The sequence below is a fragment of the Muscardinus avellanarius genome (assembly GCF_963383645.1).
Source record: "Muscardinus avellanarius genome assembly, chromosome: 3".
NCBI lineage: Eukaryota > Metazoa > Chordata > Mammalia > Rodentia > Gliridae > Muscardinus > Muscardinus avellanarius.
The window spans coordinates 25,215,837-25,232,707 of record NC_137788.1 but is presented as its reverse complement, the minus strand read 5'-3'; the positions used below and the strand labels follow the sequence as shown (position 1 = coordinate 25,232,707).

The 16,871-nt window shown below is 41.2% G+C and overlaps 1 protein-coding gene across 2 annotated transcripts in view; it reads right to left on the bottom strand.

Annotated features, from left to right (window-relative positions):
- The window catches only part of ZCCHC17 (zinc finger CCHC-type containing 17), a gene marked incomplete at both ends in the record, with an annotated part of 51,941 nt that overhangs the window by 23,769 nt on the left and 11,301 nt on the right, over positions 1-16,871 (bottom strand). Inside the window, 2 exons of one of the 2 annotated variants that reach the window (XM_080693104.1) lie at positions 1,008-1,099; positions 3,513-3,613. In XM_080693104.1, coding sequence (XP_080549230.1) covers positions 1,008-1,099; positions 3,513-3,613 — 193 coding nt within the window. The remainder of the gene's footprint in view (positions 1-1,007; positions 1,100-3,512; positions 3,614-16,871) is intronic. The other variant, XM_080693105.1, reaches the window with a different exon arrangement.

The window sequence follows — 16,871 nt, the reverse complement described above, 5'->3', positions numbered from 1 at the left end:
CCCAGACCTATTTTTTATATTTTATTTGGAAACAGGGTCTCACTAGGATGCTGAGAGCCTCACTAAGTAGCTGAGGCTGGCTTCGAACCTGTGTGATCCTCCTGTCTCAGCCTCCCAAGGGGAGGAACTACAAGCGTGCACCACCATGCCCGGCTTCCAGACCTATATTTTCATACTTCATTTGGAAACAGGGTCTCACTAAGTTGCGGAGAGCCTCACTAAGTAGCTGAGGCTGACTTTGAACCTGTGCAATCCCCCGTCGCAGCCTCCTAAGCACTGGGATTACAAGCGTGCGCCACCACACCCAGCTAAAATTTCCATTTCTAAATGAAAGGTTGGAAGAGCAAATAAAAGGAAGGTACTATGTTCAGAAGATGCAGAGGTCTAAATCCCAGTGGAGTTGCTCTTAGACTATCCTAACCTCCTACCTGGTCACTACCTTTCTTTGGCCCTAATGTAGAAATCACTAGGAAAGAGGTAAATAATATTTCATGAATGCTTGTTGCTAACTGGATAAAGGACAGAAGCAAAAAGAAAAGAAATTAAGAGGACAGAAACGAAACTACTGATGAAACTCTCTATGCTAGGTGATTTAGGTTTCCTCTAGTAACTCTATGCATTCACATTCAGAGATTATTATTATTATTATTATTATTATTATTATTATTATTAGTGGTGCTGGAGATTGAACCCAGAAGCATTTTGCCTCTGAGCTACACCCCCAGACTGGTTTTATTTATATGGAAACAGGGTCTCACTAAGTTGACTGGAGCCTCACTGAATTGCTGGGGCTAGCTTCAAATCTATGATCCTCCACTCTCAGCCTCCCAAGTACTGGGATTATAGGAATGCACCACCACACAGGGCTCACCTACACTTTACACCTCTCAAAACCAAAGATGACAAGGTTACATAACTAGTCAATATCACGAGGCCTATAAATGGTAGAGTTCCCGGTTCAGTCTGATCTACTACAGAATTTTGTCCTTTCCAAACCTTTTACCTACTCAATGATAACGTTGTTGGGATCGAGGTCTTTCCCAGTACCTTGGTTGACAACTTTCATGGAGAGGGAAACTTTTATCCTATCATTTTTCATCTGAAAAAGACAAAAGAGTCACCAAAAAACTCTAAGCACGTAATTTCGACTGCCGAGTTAAAATATCTAAGAATCAAAGTTTTCATCACCATAACAAACACTGAGCTCCATTAATGGACAGGTACTATTCTAGGAATGTTGAGAGTACAAAGAAGTGTCATAGGCAGGCCCTATGGGAGAAGAATTGTAGAAAATGGTCTTTTTCTTATCTCTGTCCCCGAAAGGGAAACACAGAAATGTTTACTCAGAAACACTAGGCCTGTGGAGGTAACCAGGTGGGAAAAAAATAAATAAATAAAGTTAATTTCAGCATAGTGACTGGCTTCTTCTTTTTGTTTTGGGGGTACTGGGGGTTGAACCCAGGGGCACTGTACCTCTGAGCTACACCTCCAGTTTTTATTTTGAAATAGGGTCTTGCTAAGTTGCTGAGAGTCTTGATAAATTGCTGAGGCTGGCCCCAAAAGATTTTCCTGTCTTAGCCTCGAGAGTACTAGGATCACAGGCCTGCACCACCATGCTTGACATGTCTACAGCTTCTTTAAGCATGGTAACACTTGTTGATCACTGTGTGTGTGCGCTACTGGGGATTGAACCCAGGGCCTTCTATCTCTCATCTATACCTCTCGCCCTTTTTATTTTTTGCTTTGCTAGGTTACAGAGCATCGCACCAAGTTGCTGAGGTCCTGGGACCTGTGACCCCCGTTTCAGCCTCAGAAGCGGTGGGATTACAGGTGCGCACCCCACGCGCAGCTGGTTGGTCATATTCAGATGCTTTTGCTTCTGGCAGCACGTGAAGCCCATCTTGACTTCAGGGTCATTGCATCAGCTATTCTCTCTGCCCAGACCATTCTCTTCTCAACTCTTCATATGACTATTTCCTTTTCCCTTGGATCTCAGCTCACTTACCGCTTTCTCAGCCCTTTCCTGACAACTTTCTCTAAACCTACTTTCAATATCGTTTGAACCCAATATAGTTAATATTATAATTTTTTTTTTTTGTGTGTGTGTGTGTGTGGTACTAGGGATGGAATCCAGGGGCTTTTCTACCTCCAGGCTACATTCCCAGACCTAGTTTATATTTTATTTGGAAACAGGGTCTCACTAAGTTGCTGAGAGCCTCATTAAGTAGCTGAGGCTGGCTTTGAATCTGTATAATTCTCCTGTCTCAGCCTCACAAGTGCTGGGATTATAAGCGTGCGCCACCACACCCAGCTATGTTTGTTTACTTTTAAAAACTTTGTCTCCTCCAATTATACTCTATATAAGTTCTACATGAGCTGTGATCACTTCTATCTGGTTCACTATTGTATCCCCCAAACCTAGCACATACTGAACCCTCAACTATTGTTGTGTAATAGTTCTTCCATGCCTTGTTCCTTGGTGTAAGAGCAGAATGAGTGTGTGTTCGCCTGCATCCAGGAGTCCGCACATGCAATGCCCTGCACCCTCAAGCAAGCTGCTATTAACAGCGCACTTGAGACTCTCCTCAATTCCCTCACACTGCATGCTGCCAAAGAGAGGAAAAATGACTGCAAACTCCTTTTTTGTTCTGCCCAAAGGGAAGTGTACCTGGTAGGTATTCTTTGAAATTTGTGATAAAAACCTATCCTCAAAATTAAGTATCCATCTCTTTTTTATCTTCCTGCGATCCTCCTCCTGTCTTGGCTTCCTAAGTACTGAAATTATAGAATTATAGGCATGCACCATCACACCCGGCCTGCACCACACTTTCATAGTCTACAACATTGTTCTGAGTTTGCAGGGCAGACAGCCAGAAGATTTAAATTCAAGACAGACAACTGTGGCAAGAGTGTGTATGTGTGTGTGTGTGTGTGTGTGTGTGTGTGTGTGTGTGTGTGTGTTACTGGGGATTGAACCCAGGGGCACTCTACCTCTGAGCTACACTCCAAGCCTACTTTTTATTCTCTATTTTAAAATACAGTCTTATTAAATTGTAGAGGGCCTCACTGAGTAGCTGAGGCTAGCAATAAACTAGCAATCCTCCTGTCTCAGCCTTCCAAGAACTAGGATTACAAGCACGCACCATACTTCTGGTGTGGCAGGATTTTATTTTATTTTTTTGGTGGTACTGGGGGTGGAATCCAAAGGCTTTCTACCTCCGGGCTATACTCCCAGACCTATTTTGTATTTTATTTGGAAACAGGGCCTCACTAAGTTGCCAAGAGCCTCGCTAAGTAGCTGAGGCTGGCTTCAAACCTGTGTGATCCTCCTGCCTCAGCCTCCTGAGCGCCGGGATTACAAGCGTACGCCACCACGCCCAGCTGTGTGGCAGGATTTTAAAATAAGATTATACACAATTAACAACGTTCACACATTCACCATCATAAAACTCCATGAAAATCTCAACTTATCCTAATTCTTTCTTACAACACGAAGCTGAACAGAACTTTACCTCTCGGCCAATGAGCTTCACCCACACTTTGTCTCCGACATCTACTATCTCAGAGGGCTTATCCACACGGCAGGATGACATGTGAGTTCGATGGACCAGACCTGGGCGCAAGAGAAAGAAATAAAGCACAGAATATGTCTAATGTTTTTATTCTAAATTGCCAGATAAGAAGACAGGCGTTAAGAAATGCAAGGGAAAAGTGAAACTTTTCACTGAAAAATGCAAATTACTTTTTTTTTTTGGTAGGTCTGGGGATGGAACCCAGTGGCATTCAACCTCCCAGCTACACCCCCTGCTCTATTTTTTATTCTTTATTTTGAAACAGGGTCTCACTAAGTTATGGAGGGCCTCACTAAGTAGCTGAGGTGCACACCCCCAAGGCCCCAAGCACAGGCTCTATAAATTACTTTAAAACTGCAAATTAAAATAATTTAAACTGGGTGTGGTGGGGCAAGCCTGTAATCCCAGTACTTGTAGGCTAAGACAGGTGGATCACAGGTTCAAGGACAACCTCAGTAACACTAAGACCCTGTTTCAAAATAAAGAATAAAAAATAGGGCTGGGGTATAGCTCAGATTACACTGCCCCTGGGTTCAATCCCCAGTACAACAACAAAAAAAAAAAATTGACATCACTTTTAATATATAATTATCAAATACTCTTCAAATTACTGATTGGCTGGGGTCATTACTTGATCATAAAGCATATGCTTAGCATAGGCTACTCTGGGTTCAATGCTTAGCACCAAAAACTATAAATAAAAATACTGCTGAATGTAAGTAAATATGTAATAAAATCACAGCAATAATACAATATTGGTAGAAATATGAGCTAGTAAATATTATTTTCTTTTGTGGCGCTGGGGATTGAACCCAGAGGCATTCTATCTCTGAGCCACACCCACAGCCCTGTTTTATTTTCTATCTTAAAATGAGGTCTCCCTAAGCTTCTGAGGCTAGCTTTGAGGCTTTGAAAGCCTCCTATTTCAGCCTCACAAATACTGCACCTCCCACACCCAGCTTGGTAAAATACTTTGAAAACAAAGGCATAAAGACATTATTCAAGCCAGGCACAATGGCACATACTTGTAATCCCAGTACTTGGGATGCTGAGACAGAATGATCACAGGTGCGAGGACAGTCTCAGCAAGTAGTGAGATTCTCATCAACCTAACATGATATTATTTCAAAATAAAAAAATAAAATAAATAAAATAGGGGTGCAGTATAGCTCAGAGGTAGAATGCCTCTGGGTTCAATCACCAGTACTAAAAGAAAAAGAAAAAAAAAAAATGCTGGGCCTCATGGTGCAGGCCTATAATCCCGGTACTTGAGAGGCTGAGACATAGGATAACAAGTTCAAGGTCAGCCTAGGCAACTAAATGAGACCTTGTTTCAAAATAAAAAATAAATAATTTTAAAAGGGGGGATGGGGTATAGCTCAAAGGTAAAATGCCCTTGGGTTCCATTCTAAGGACCACACACAGACATAAAATATATTATTTCTATGATGTAAAAGTATCACTAATTTTTTTCCCAAAGAAAAAACCCAATAGAGGCAACAAACATGGGCATAAAATATTTTCAGTATTGTTATCTATAAAAGTTTAAAACAAGCCGGGTGTGGTGGCACATACTTGTAATCCCAGCATTTGGGAGGCTGAGACTGCAGGATCGTGGTTCGCGGACAGCCTCAGCTACTTAGTGAGGCCCTCTGCAACTCAGTGAGACCCGATTTCAAAATAAAGAATAAGAAATAGGTCAGGGGTTGTAGCTTGGAGGTCGAATGACCCTGGGTCCCATCCCCAGACCCGCAAAAAAAAAAAAAAAAAAAAAGTTTAAAACAGAACTGAGCATGATAGCACATGTCTATAACCCCAGTACTTGGGAGGATAAGATGGAAAACTGCAGGTTAGAGGACAGCCTCAGCAACATGGCGAGAATCTCGGCAACTTAGTGAGACCCTGTTTCCAAACAAAAAAATAAAACATAAAAAAGAGCTGGGGTGGAACTCAGAATTAGAATGCCCTTGTTCAGTCCCCAGTTCCCAATATCACAAAAAGAAAAAAAAATTTTAAACATAAAATTGATAAAACTCAGTGATCAATAATTAAAAATTAGCTTGGTAAACTATGATAGAAATCTATCAAATAAGCCAGGCCTGGTAGTGTACTCTTTTAATCCTGTACTTGGGAGACTGAGACAGGAGGATTGCAGGTTTAAGGCCAGCCTCAGCAATTTAATGAGGCCTTCTGCAACTTAGTGAGACCCTATTTCAAAGTAAAGAATGAAAAATAGGGCTGAGGGTGTAGCTCAGAGAATGCCACTGGGTTCAATCCTCAGTAAAAAAATAAATAAATAGCCAGGCGTGGTGGCGCACACTTGTAATCCTCGCACTTGGGAAGCGGGGACAAGAGGATCGCACAGGTTCAAAGCCAGCCTTGCTGGCTTAAGAGACCCTGTTTCCAAATAAAAAAATATAAAATAGGTCTGGGAGTGTAACCCGGAGGTAGAAGGGTTTCCAGGAACCCCACTACCACCAAAATAAATAAATATATAAATAGAAGAAAAGTAAATATCCATCTAAATTATGTACATGAAAAAAAGAATATAAACCAAGTACCTTATTAATCTAGTAAGTTAGCAACAACAACAAAAAAATTTACAGCATTGAGGATGGAACCCAGGGGCATTCTACCTATACGCTACTCTCTCAGCCCTATTTTTTATTCTTTATTTTGAAACAGGGTCTCACTGAGTTGCAAATGGCCTAAGTAGTTGAGCTGTTGGTGAACCCGAATCCTCCTGTCTCAGCCTCCCACATGCTGGGATTACAACCATGGTCCACCATGCTCAGCCCTAGCAAAATACGTAGAAAATAATAACATACAGGAACTGGGCAAGGTAGTATATGCTTATAATCCCCAGCATTTGGGTGGCTGAGACAGGAAGATGGTGGTTCACAGCCAGCCTCAGCTACTTAGTAAGGCCATTTGCAACTGAGACCCTGTTTCAAAATAAAGAATAAAAAATAGGGCTAGGTATTTAGCTGGGAGGTAGAATGTCCCTGAGTTCAATCCCCAATACTGCAAAAAATTAATTAAATTAAATAAAATTAAAAGGATTTATGTGTAGTGGCACATGCCTGGAATCTCAGTACTTTACACTCTGAGACAGGAGGATGGCAGGTTTGAGTCCAGCATGTGGAAATTTAGTGAAATCCTGTTTTAAAAATAAAATAAGGCTGGGCTGGGTATGGTGGTGCACTCTTGTAATCCCTGCACTTGGGAGGCTGAGACAGGAGTATTGCACGGGTTCGAAGCCAGCCTCAGCTACTTAGTGAGGCTCTCAGCAACTTAGTGAGACCCTGTTTACAAATAAAATAAAATTAAAAAATAGGTCTGGGAGTATAGCCCGAAGGTAGAAAGCCTCTGGGTTCCACCCCCAGTACCACCAAAAAATAAAATAAAATAAAACAAAACAGGGCTGGGAGTATGGCTCTGAGGTAGAATATCCCTGGGTTAAATCCCCAGTACCACCTCTCAAGTGTGTGTGTGTGTGTGTGTGTGTGTGTGTGTGTGTGTGTTGTAAAATATTTACAATAAGTACGACTTCTCTGTCTGTCTAGGGTCCTTCCCATGGGAGGACCACCCTCCCAATATTTTATAATCCAGTCAGTCCACGTGATTTGGTTGAAGCTGACCTACCTCCAACTGTGCACACAAGACAAAGGTTTAGTCAATCAAGGACTTCATACCCCTGGCCACAGTAATTGATTGGTTCAGGAAGCTGGCTAAATCAATCATCTCTCTTAAAACTTTTGTAAGGATTATAAAATACAAAAAAACTGCCAACATCCATGTTTACCACCAGATGGCGAGAGTGCAGAGGGAAGCAAAGAACCACAATGGTAAGCAAGAGACAGCCCGGAGGGTGTACACTCAGCCCTGATAATCACTGAGGCGGGGTGAAGCTAGACTTTTCCTGCAAGTCTTCTGCAAAACTGGCCAAAGGGGCTCTCAACTGCTTCGGCCCCTTGCAACAAAGAGTAATTTTTTTCACCATAATTATTTTGGGAATCTGTCCTAAGAAAATACTTTTTCTTTTCTTTTCTTTTCGATTGAGGTCTACGTTACTGAGCTATCCTCAAACTCCTGGATCCCTGGGCTCAAGCAATCATCCCCCCTCAGGCTTCTAAATGGCTAGAATTACTGGTGCATGGCACTGTGCTCAGCTCAACACATTAGCTCCAGAAAATTTAGAAACAAACCAATATCCGACATAAGAGTAATGATTAACTAGGGCATATAGTTACTTAAAGGCCATTCAAAAGATTAGGTAAGAATAATCAATAATTCGTTCTTTAGTGTCAAACACTGTAGGCACCTAGCATTTCCCCATGCTAAAAACAAAAGTATAATGCAAAATGCTTAAAATAAGGAGAGGGATGTGGCTCAGTGGTAGAGTGCTTGCCCTGGGTTTGATTCCTTAGCACTACAAAAATAGACAAATGCTAAAAATACATTTTAAAAAATGGAAAGAAGCTGCACGTGGTGGCACTCACCTGTAATCTTACTACTTGAAAGGCTGAGACAGGAGGATCACAGGTTCAAGGCCAGCCTCAGCAACTTAGTGAGACCCTATTTCAAAATAAAAAATGAAACCGGGTTGGAGGTGTAGCTCAGAAGTAGAACACTCCTATCTAATCTCTAGTACCACTTGTACGCACACACTTTCTTTTGTGGTACTGGGATGGAACCCAAAGGCATTCTACCTCCAAGTGACACCCCCAGCCCCATTTTTTATGCTTTATTTTGAAACAGGGTCTCACTGAGTTGCAAAGGGCATAAGTCTTAGCTGGGCTGTCCTTGAACCTCTTGATCCTCCTGTCTCAGCCTCCCAAATCCTGGGATTGTAAGTGTGCACTACCACACCTGGTTCCTATATATATATTTGTGTGTGTGTTCAGGGGGTACTGGGGTTCCTGGAAGCCCTTCTACCTCTGGGCTACACTCCCAGACCTATTTTATACTTTTTTATTTTTTGAAACAGGGTCTCTTAAGCCAGCAGGGCTGGCTTTGAACCAGCGTGATCCTCCTGTCTCCGCCTCCCAAGCACGAGATTACAAGCGTGCGCCACCACGCCCGGCTCCTTTTCATATTTTGAAATGGGATTTCACTAAATTGCTGAAGCTGGCCTCGAACTTGCGGTCCTCCTGTCTTAACCCCCAAGTAGTGGGATTACAGATGTGCTCTGTCACGCGTGGCTTTATCATTGTTTTATCATTCTTCCTACTTATTTTTTTTTTAAGTTTACTGTGAAACAGTATGCACTGTTATGCCAGTTTGATTCAACTTCATGTTGCTTTGTTTTTCATGGCCTTGGAGGAAAGCAATACCATAAATGTATGACATATAGCCTAGATGTATAGTAGGCTATAACATCTGTCCTCTCCTTTCAATTTAAAAAAGTAAAAGATGAATTCACCTATAAATAGTGAAAACATTTCTTTTTATTCCCTTCCGTGTGTGTGTGTGTGTGTGTGTGTGTGTGTGTGTGTGTGTGTGTGTGATTGGTACTGAGGATTGAAACCAGGGGCATTCTACCTCTGAACTATACTCCTACCCCTTTTTATTTATTTTTTTATTTTTATTTTTGTGTGTGTGTGTGTGTGTGTGTGGTACTGGGGTTCCTGGAAGCCCTTCTACCTCCTGGGCTGCACTCCCAGACCTATTTTTTTAATTTTTGGAAACAGGATCTCCTAAGCCAGCGCGGCTGGCTTCGAACCTGCGCGATCCTCCTGTCTCCGCCTCCCAAGCACGGGGATTACAAGCGTGCGCCACCATGCCCGGCCTTATTTTTTAGTTTGAAACAGGGTCTCACTAGGTTTCTGAAAGTCTTGCTAAGTTGCTGAAGCTAGTCTCAAATCTGCGATTCTCCTGTCTCAGCCTTCTAAGTACTGGAATTCAAAGTGTGCTGCACAATACCCAACTTGAAAATATTTCTAATTATATTCTAATATATACTCCAAAGAAAACAGAAACAAAAGTTCTTTGCTTGCCAGACTGCATGGCAGGGTGTTTTCAAAATGATTTGTACCTATTCTTTTTTTTTAAACTTTCTTCTCTTTTTCTCTATTTTCCCCCCTCACCTCTTCTTTGTGGTGCTGGAGATCAAACCCAGGGCCTTGTACACACTAAGCAAGCACTCTACCACTAAGCTACACCCTGTGCCCGATTTCTGACATGAAGCCATAAATGCCCAAGGGGCATATAAAGTCCATCAACGTGTTCAATAAACCGAAAATGACACTTAAACAGAATAAGTGCTACCTGAACGTCTGCCAGGAAAAGTAGAAAAAACCCATCTACTGACTTGGAAGGTGGTAGTTTCTCAATCAGCACGTGAGAGAAAGTCTCCCAACCATTAAGTTCAACATTAATTTCTTTCACAACTTCAACTAGAAATAAAGAAAAAAGTAAAAATTTCAAACCATTACAGGTTAGCCACAGCCAAGTAATGTCAACGTCGAAGGTTTAACTTTGGGACTCTAAATTTCCCGTCCAGAATTTCAAGTGAGTCATCTCCAATAAGTGGCATATAAAAATAATGTAAGCACATAAGTTAAAGTGTTTTCATATCCTGAAACATTAACTAAAACCCACTATACAGTAGGCAAAGACAGATCCAAGGATGAGTAAAACATGACCCAGCTAGTCAAACAACTGAATCTCCAGTATGGACATCATTCCCATTTCACACATAAGGAAACCAAGCCTCAAAGACTGAGTAACTGAGTGGCAGAGCTGGGACTAGTTCATTTGCTCATTCTATAAGATAAGTCGGGCGTGGTAGCGCACACTTATAATTCCAATACTTGGCAGACTGAGACAGGAGGATCCGAGCTCCTGGCCAGCCTCAGCTACTTAGCGAGGCCCTCTGCAACTTAGTGAGACCCTGTTTCAAAATAAAGAATTAAAATAGGGCTGTGGGTGTAGCTTGGAGGTAGAATGCCCCTGGATTCAATCTCCAGTACAGCAAAAAAAGAAAAAAGAAAAAAAAAAAGAAAGAAAAAGTAAGATTTACTGAATATCCACTATACCCCAGGCAATGTACTAGGCCCTGACTCATCTGAATAGTCTATTTGGTGTAAATTCCCTCATTTTTATTATACACCATTGTGATTTATTTACATTTCTAGAACTTTGAACAATCTGAGGCCAGCAGGAACTGTTTTCTTATCTTTGATTCCCACTGGAAAAGGTAATCAGAAAATGGAACTCAAGCCAGGCATAGTGGTATATGTTTATAATCCTAGTACTTGGGAGACTGAGACAGGAAGATCGCAGGTTCACAGCTAGCCTCAGCAATTTAGCAAGGCCTTCCAGAATTTAGTGAGATCCTGTTTCAAAATAAAAATAAAAATAGGGCTGGGAGGTGTAGCTCAGAAGTAGAATGTCCTTGGGTTCAATCTCCAGTACCACAAACAAACAAACACGCAAATTAAAAACACATGGAACTCAATAATTATTTACTGGCCAGCCACAGTTAGTGGTACATGGAAGAAGGATTACAAACTCAAGGCTAGCCTGAGCATCTCAGGTGACTCTGTCTCAAAAAAAACCCAAAAAACAAAAAACTAAAGCTGGGCATGATGGCACACACCTGCAATCCCAATACTTGGGAGACTGAGACAGGAGAATCATAGGTTTGAGACTAGCCTTAGCAATTCAGTGAGACCTTGCTCAAAAATAAAATATAAAATAAAATCAGGCGGGGGGGGGTGTGGCTCAGAGGTAGAATGTTATTGGTTTAAATCCCCAATAGCATAAATAATAATTTTTAAAATTACTTACCAAATTAATTGCTAAATATATTTCAACTTCCACCATAAGAAAAAACTCTAAAAGTATAATACTGAATAATCTGGTCTTAAATTTTCATAGTTTAGTGTTAGTGAGTAGAAATCAGCAGGAAAAAATTGTATAGGACTTCATTGTCTACTATGATAGACACTAGGTATTGAACTAGTCTGAGTCTGAATTCATTAAAATAAATAGCCAGAGGTAGTGATGTAAGCCTGTAATCCCAGAATTTAGGAGGCTTAGACAGAAGGCTAACAGGTTCAAAGCCAGCCTCAGCAACCTAGCAATATCCTGCCTCAGAATTTAAAAAAAAAAAAAGGCCGGAGGTATAGCCCAGTGACAAAATGAACCTAGGTTCAATCCCCAGTACTGCAAAAATAAAAAATAAACTAAAAAGGAAGATGTGAGAGAGAGAGAGAGAGAGAGAGAGAGAGAGAGAGAGAGACAGAGAAGAGAAGAGAAGAGAAGAGAAGAGAAGAGAAGAGAAGAGAAGAGGAGAGGAGAGGAGAGGAGAGGAGAGGAGAAGAGAGGAGGAGAGGGAAAATGAGAATGAGTGTGTGTGTGTGTGCACGCGTGCGTCTTTATCCCTCTTCCTGGCAATGAATCCTAGGACCCTTGGGACTCTTAGAGTGGCAGGAGTATCTTTTGTTGTTCATAAGAAGGCGCTCTGATCACATATGAGTTCATGCAATAAGGTGACAGAGTGGGGCCCCTGGTAGCCTCCAGTAGGGGCTGGTCACCAGAAAGAACAAGTGATTTTATAGAGTTAGAAGGTTCAGTCTCACTCACCAACCTCCCCCACTTCCTGGAAAGGGAATTGGGGACTGGAGATAGAGCTCTTTAAAAAAAAATCCTACATGGAGCAGGGCATGGTGGTGCACGGTTGTAATCCCCGCGCTTGGGAGGCTGAGACAGGAGGATTGCACAGGTTCGAAGCCAGCCTCAGCTACTGAGTGAGGCTCTCAGCAACTTAGTGAGACCCTGTTTCCAAATAAAGTATAAAATAGGTCTGGGAGTATAGCCCAGAGGTAGAAAAACCCCTGGGTTTCACCCTCAGTACAAAACAAAACAAAACACAACAAAACAAAAAACAACAATAAAAAAACCGTTCATGAAGAGATCTGTAGAGGTCCATGAATACATCCTAGTGCTGGTAGGGGGGTACCAGAAAAGACACAAAAGCTCTCCATAGCACAACACTCACACTCACCCCATGCATCCCTTCCATTATTTGGCTCTTACAAAGCTGTATCCCTTATCATAAACTGGAAAAGTCATGTAAAGTGTTTTCCTAAGTTCTGTGAAGTAATCTAGCAAGTTATCAACTTGAGGGGGTTGCAGGATTTACTGTCAGAAATTATGTACAGAGACAATCACGTAGAACTGTGAAATCTGAGGCTAACAGTAGAGAATGTCAGAATCGAATTGCTGGATATCTCGTTGGTATCCAAAGAAATGGTGAATTTGTTAGCATCCAAAAACAAATCAGAAAAGGTACAGAACATTACCATCATCCCAGAAAGTTCTGTTGAACAACACTATGAGGGAAAAGAAAAATCTCCTTTAGATCTGAATCCTAAGAAAAGGGTCTGCAACACAGCAGTGGTTAAAGAATTTTGAGAACAGAAGTCTGGAAAACGAATTCAAATTAGAGTCTACCTTCCTAAATCAAAGATGTTAAGTTGGTCAGACCAGTCAGTTCACTTCATTGCCCAATTCTTTCAATGTGGGACCTAATGATCTTTCCCCTCAGAGAAGCTATGAGAGACTTCAGGGAAGTCAACGGCTCAAGTGACCTCCAACGTCCCCGCCCAGAAGATGCCAAGATTAGAACTCAGGGTTTCCACCTAATTTGTCTGGCTTCCTTAGCTTTCTCTTCTAATGCTTGTCTTAACATAGCTGACAGAATGACGGACTGATTTGTAAACTGTCAGTCACAGAGGCATTAGCTGACAGGGTAGAGACAAAAGTGAGTGGAAAACTGATTACTGAAAGATAGCAGGCCCTTAATCTCCACATAGTCCCCTGAGTGTAACATAAATGCCTAAGTAAAAATGGCACTTTAGGCGCTGGTAGCCATGGCAAGCACACTAACTAGAAAATCTGTCTTCGGATAGAAAGTGATTCGGGTCCTACAGAGGTGGGGATGAGTTCCACCTCATTAAACTACCCAGGCAACATAAAATGAAAATCTTAATTACAGACTGTTGACCGCCCGTTTGAAACTACTGGTAAGCCATTTCTAATGCAAAGATGCAATCTGCAGCACAGCAGGCTCCAAGGCTAGTGGCAGGACAGTGTTAGTCAAAGATCAGCTGTTGGGCTTTTAGAAAAGAAAAAAAAAAAGCTTAAAAAAAACCGTAAGAAATAAAAGTCCCTCTTCTATGTCCATCCCTCTTTAGCAAACCCAATTCCCAGCTGTAACCATTATTAAGAATTTGTGGGACTTCTGGGAAGATGGCGACCGAGAAAAGCAAGGCTTAAGAGCCCCGCTAACAACCAGTCTCCATTACCACAAAACCAGCGCCTTTCATAGCCAGAAAACACCATCACCAGAAAAACAAAAAAACCACCAGGCTCCAGAGAGAAAGCGGACTGAGAACAGAGCTCAGGGCCACAGAGGAGACACACGCGCCCGAGGACGCGGCAGCAGCACCATACTGCCGGCGGCAGTGGCGAACTCAACGGACGGCTACAGCAAGCTGAGGTGAGCCGCTGCGGAACAGCCAGGCGGGATCTTTCGGCGCAGAGAGCATTTAAAGCTCCCAGTGACCGAGTTCAGCACATGCTGCAGGGATTCAGAGTGGAAATCAAAACCAGAGAAGAAAAAATACGCCAGCCTCACGGCCGAGGGCATGGCAGCGGCGCCATATTGTTACCGGCGGCGGCAGCAGCAGTGAATTCAACGAGTCCAGTACAGCTACATCTGCGTACTCAAGAACAGTGAGTCAAATTGCGGGCCACAGAGGAGAAATCCCAGTACTGTACCTCCTGGGACTTGACCCAGTGAGGGAGTGGTGGTGGCAGAGATATCACACCATAGGAGAACGTGCAACCTGGCACCCCCCATAGTTTAAAGCAGCCTCTATCGACTCCCTGGGTCGGAGACTCTGTGATACAACCCAGTAAAGGAGTAGTGGGGTCTGAGATAATACAGACTCGAGATCCAGAGCACCTTAAGTGAAGCCATAGTGACCCAAGGGAAGAACCCAGAGAAGGCACAAACCTCCGAAATCATGGGAAAGAGGAATAACACTGGAGTAATGAATATGCACAACCCCACAACATCAGAACCCGATAAAACAGAAAATCAGAGATTTCTAGAAGATCAAATCAGGAAAATAACTGTAGAAATAATAGAGGTGCTTCGAAAAGAACTCAGAGAGAGCCAAAAAGAGATAAAGGATGCAATTAATGAAGTAAAGGCCTCAATTCAAAGCACAAACAACCGATTAGACCACATGGAGAACAGAATCTCGCTCTTAGAAGATGAGCAATCCAAAAATGAACGCATAGTTTCTAATCTAGAAAAAAATATCCGACAGCAGGAATCTGACATTGAAGAAATATGGGCCCTTCTTAAGAGAGCTAACCTAAGAATAATTGGAATAGAGGAGGGAAAAGAAAGTGAAACCAAAGGGATCAACAATCTCTTCAAGGAAGTAATAGCAGAAAATTTTCCAAATATAGAGCAAGAGGTTGATACACAGATCCAGGAAACTTATAGAACTCCCTTTAGACAGGATCGGAGAAGAGGATCCCCACGCCACATAATTGTCAAAATGACCAATGTGGAAGCCAAGCAGAGAATCCTAAAGGCAACAAAAACAAAGGGCCAAGTGACATTCAGAGGCAAACCAATTAGAATCACTCCAGACTTCCCAAACCAAGTCATGAGAGCCAGAAGGGCTTGGAGTAACATATTCCAAACTCTGAAAGAAAACAACTTCCAGCCAAAAATTTTCTACCCAGCAAAACTTTCTATCAAATTAGATGGAGAAATAAGAAGCTTCCATGACAAACAGAAACTGAAGGAATTTATGTCTTCAAAACCAGCGCTAGAGAAAATACTCAAAGAGATTAACTACAAAGAAGAAATAGGTAACACTCACCAGAACCAGAGAAACAAGAGTTTCCATCCAACAGACAACTAAGATTGGTTATCTGTGGAGATTCATTATTTATGTTAGTCTTTTACCTATCTCTAAATTGTATTGTTTGCCTTTATTGTTGTTAATTTTTAGGATTTCTAGTTGGAATATTAATATACCTTCAGATATAGCATTTGGAAATATTTTATCCAATTCTGTTAGTAACTTTTAACTCTGTTTACATTGTCTTTGGATATACAATATTTTTTTTTATTTTTTAGGGAGTTTGTATATTCTTCTGTTGCCTGTGCCATTGAAATCATATCCAAGAAATCACTGCCAATTTCAATGTTGTGAGGTTTTATGACCCAGATTTTCTTCTAAAAGTTTATAGTCTTAAGATTTATATTTAGGTCTTTTATCTATTTTAAGTTAATACTTGTATGTGGGATTAGGTAAGGGTCCAATTTTATTCTTTTCCATGTAATTATTATTTTTCAACAATATTTAGTTAAAAGATTATTATTTCCACCACCAAATGTTCATGGAAACCTTGTCAAAAATAACTTGACAATATATGAAAGAATTTAGCTCTAGGCTTTTATTTAACTCCAATGGTTTATATATTTGCCTTTAGAACAGTACTACACTGTTTCAATTATTGTAGCTTTAAATGGTTTGAAATCAGAAAATATATATCTTCTAGCTTTGTTCTTTTTCGAGATTGTTTTGGGTATCTAGAGTCCATATTTCATATTAGGATAGATTTTTTTTCTGAAAAATAAATATATAAATATATGATAGTTTCACCTAAAAAAAAAAAGAAAAAAAATTCTCTGGTAAGAAAGAAAGGAAAAAGAAATATTGAAATGTTATCTTTAAGTTATCAAAAGCTTGGTATCAGACAAATGAAACTGTTATGTGAGATTATCATTGTTAATTTTGGATAAATTGCTATAATACTAGATGTAAACCACTAAGCCAAGCATGGGAAGGAGGGATGGGGAGGGAATGGGGTGGGGATTGGGTGGGGGCTGACTGGGTGATGTGTGCATGTATGTCTACAAAAGTTTGTATCCCACTATGATGTATGAGTACAGTGCACCAATAAAAAATTAAAAAAAAATTTTATTTTCCTAATAAAATATATTGGTCAAAGTAAAAAAAAAAAAAAAAAAAAAAAAGAATTTGTGCTGGGTGCAGTGGCAAACACTTGTAATCCCAGTACTTGGGAGGCTGAGACAGGAGGATCACAGATTTGCAGCCAGTCTCAGCTACTTAGTGAGGCTCTCTGAAACTCAGTGAGATCCTGTTTCAAAATAAATAAAATAGGGGTAGGAAGCAGCTCAGAAGCAGAACGACTCTGGATTTAATCCCCAGCACCAGAAAAAAAGAAAAAAAAAAA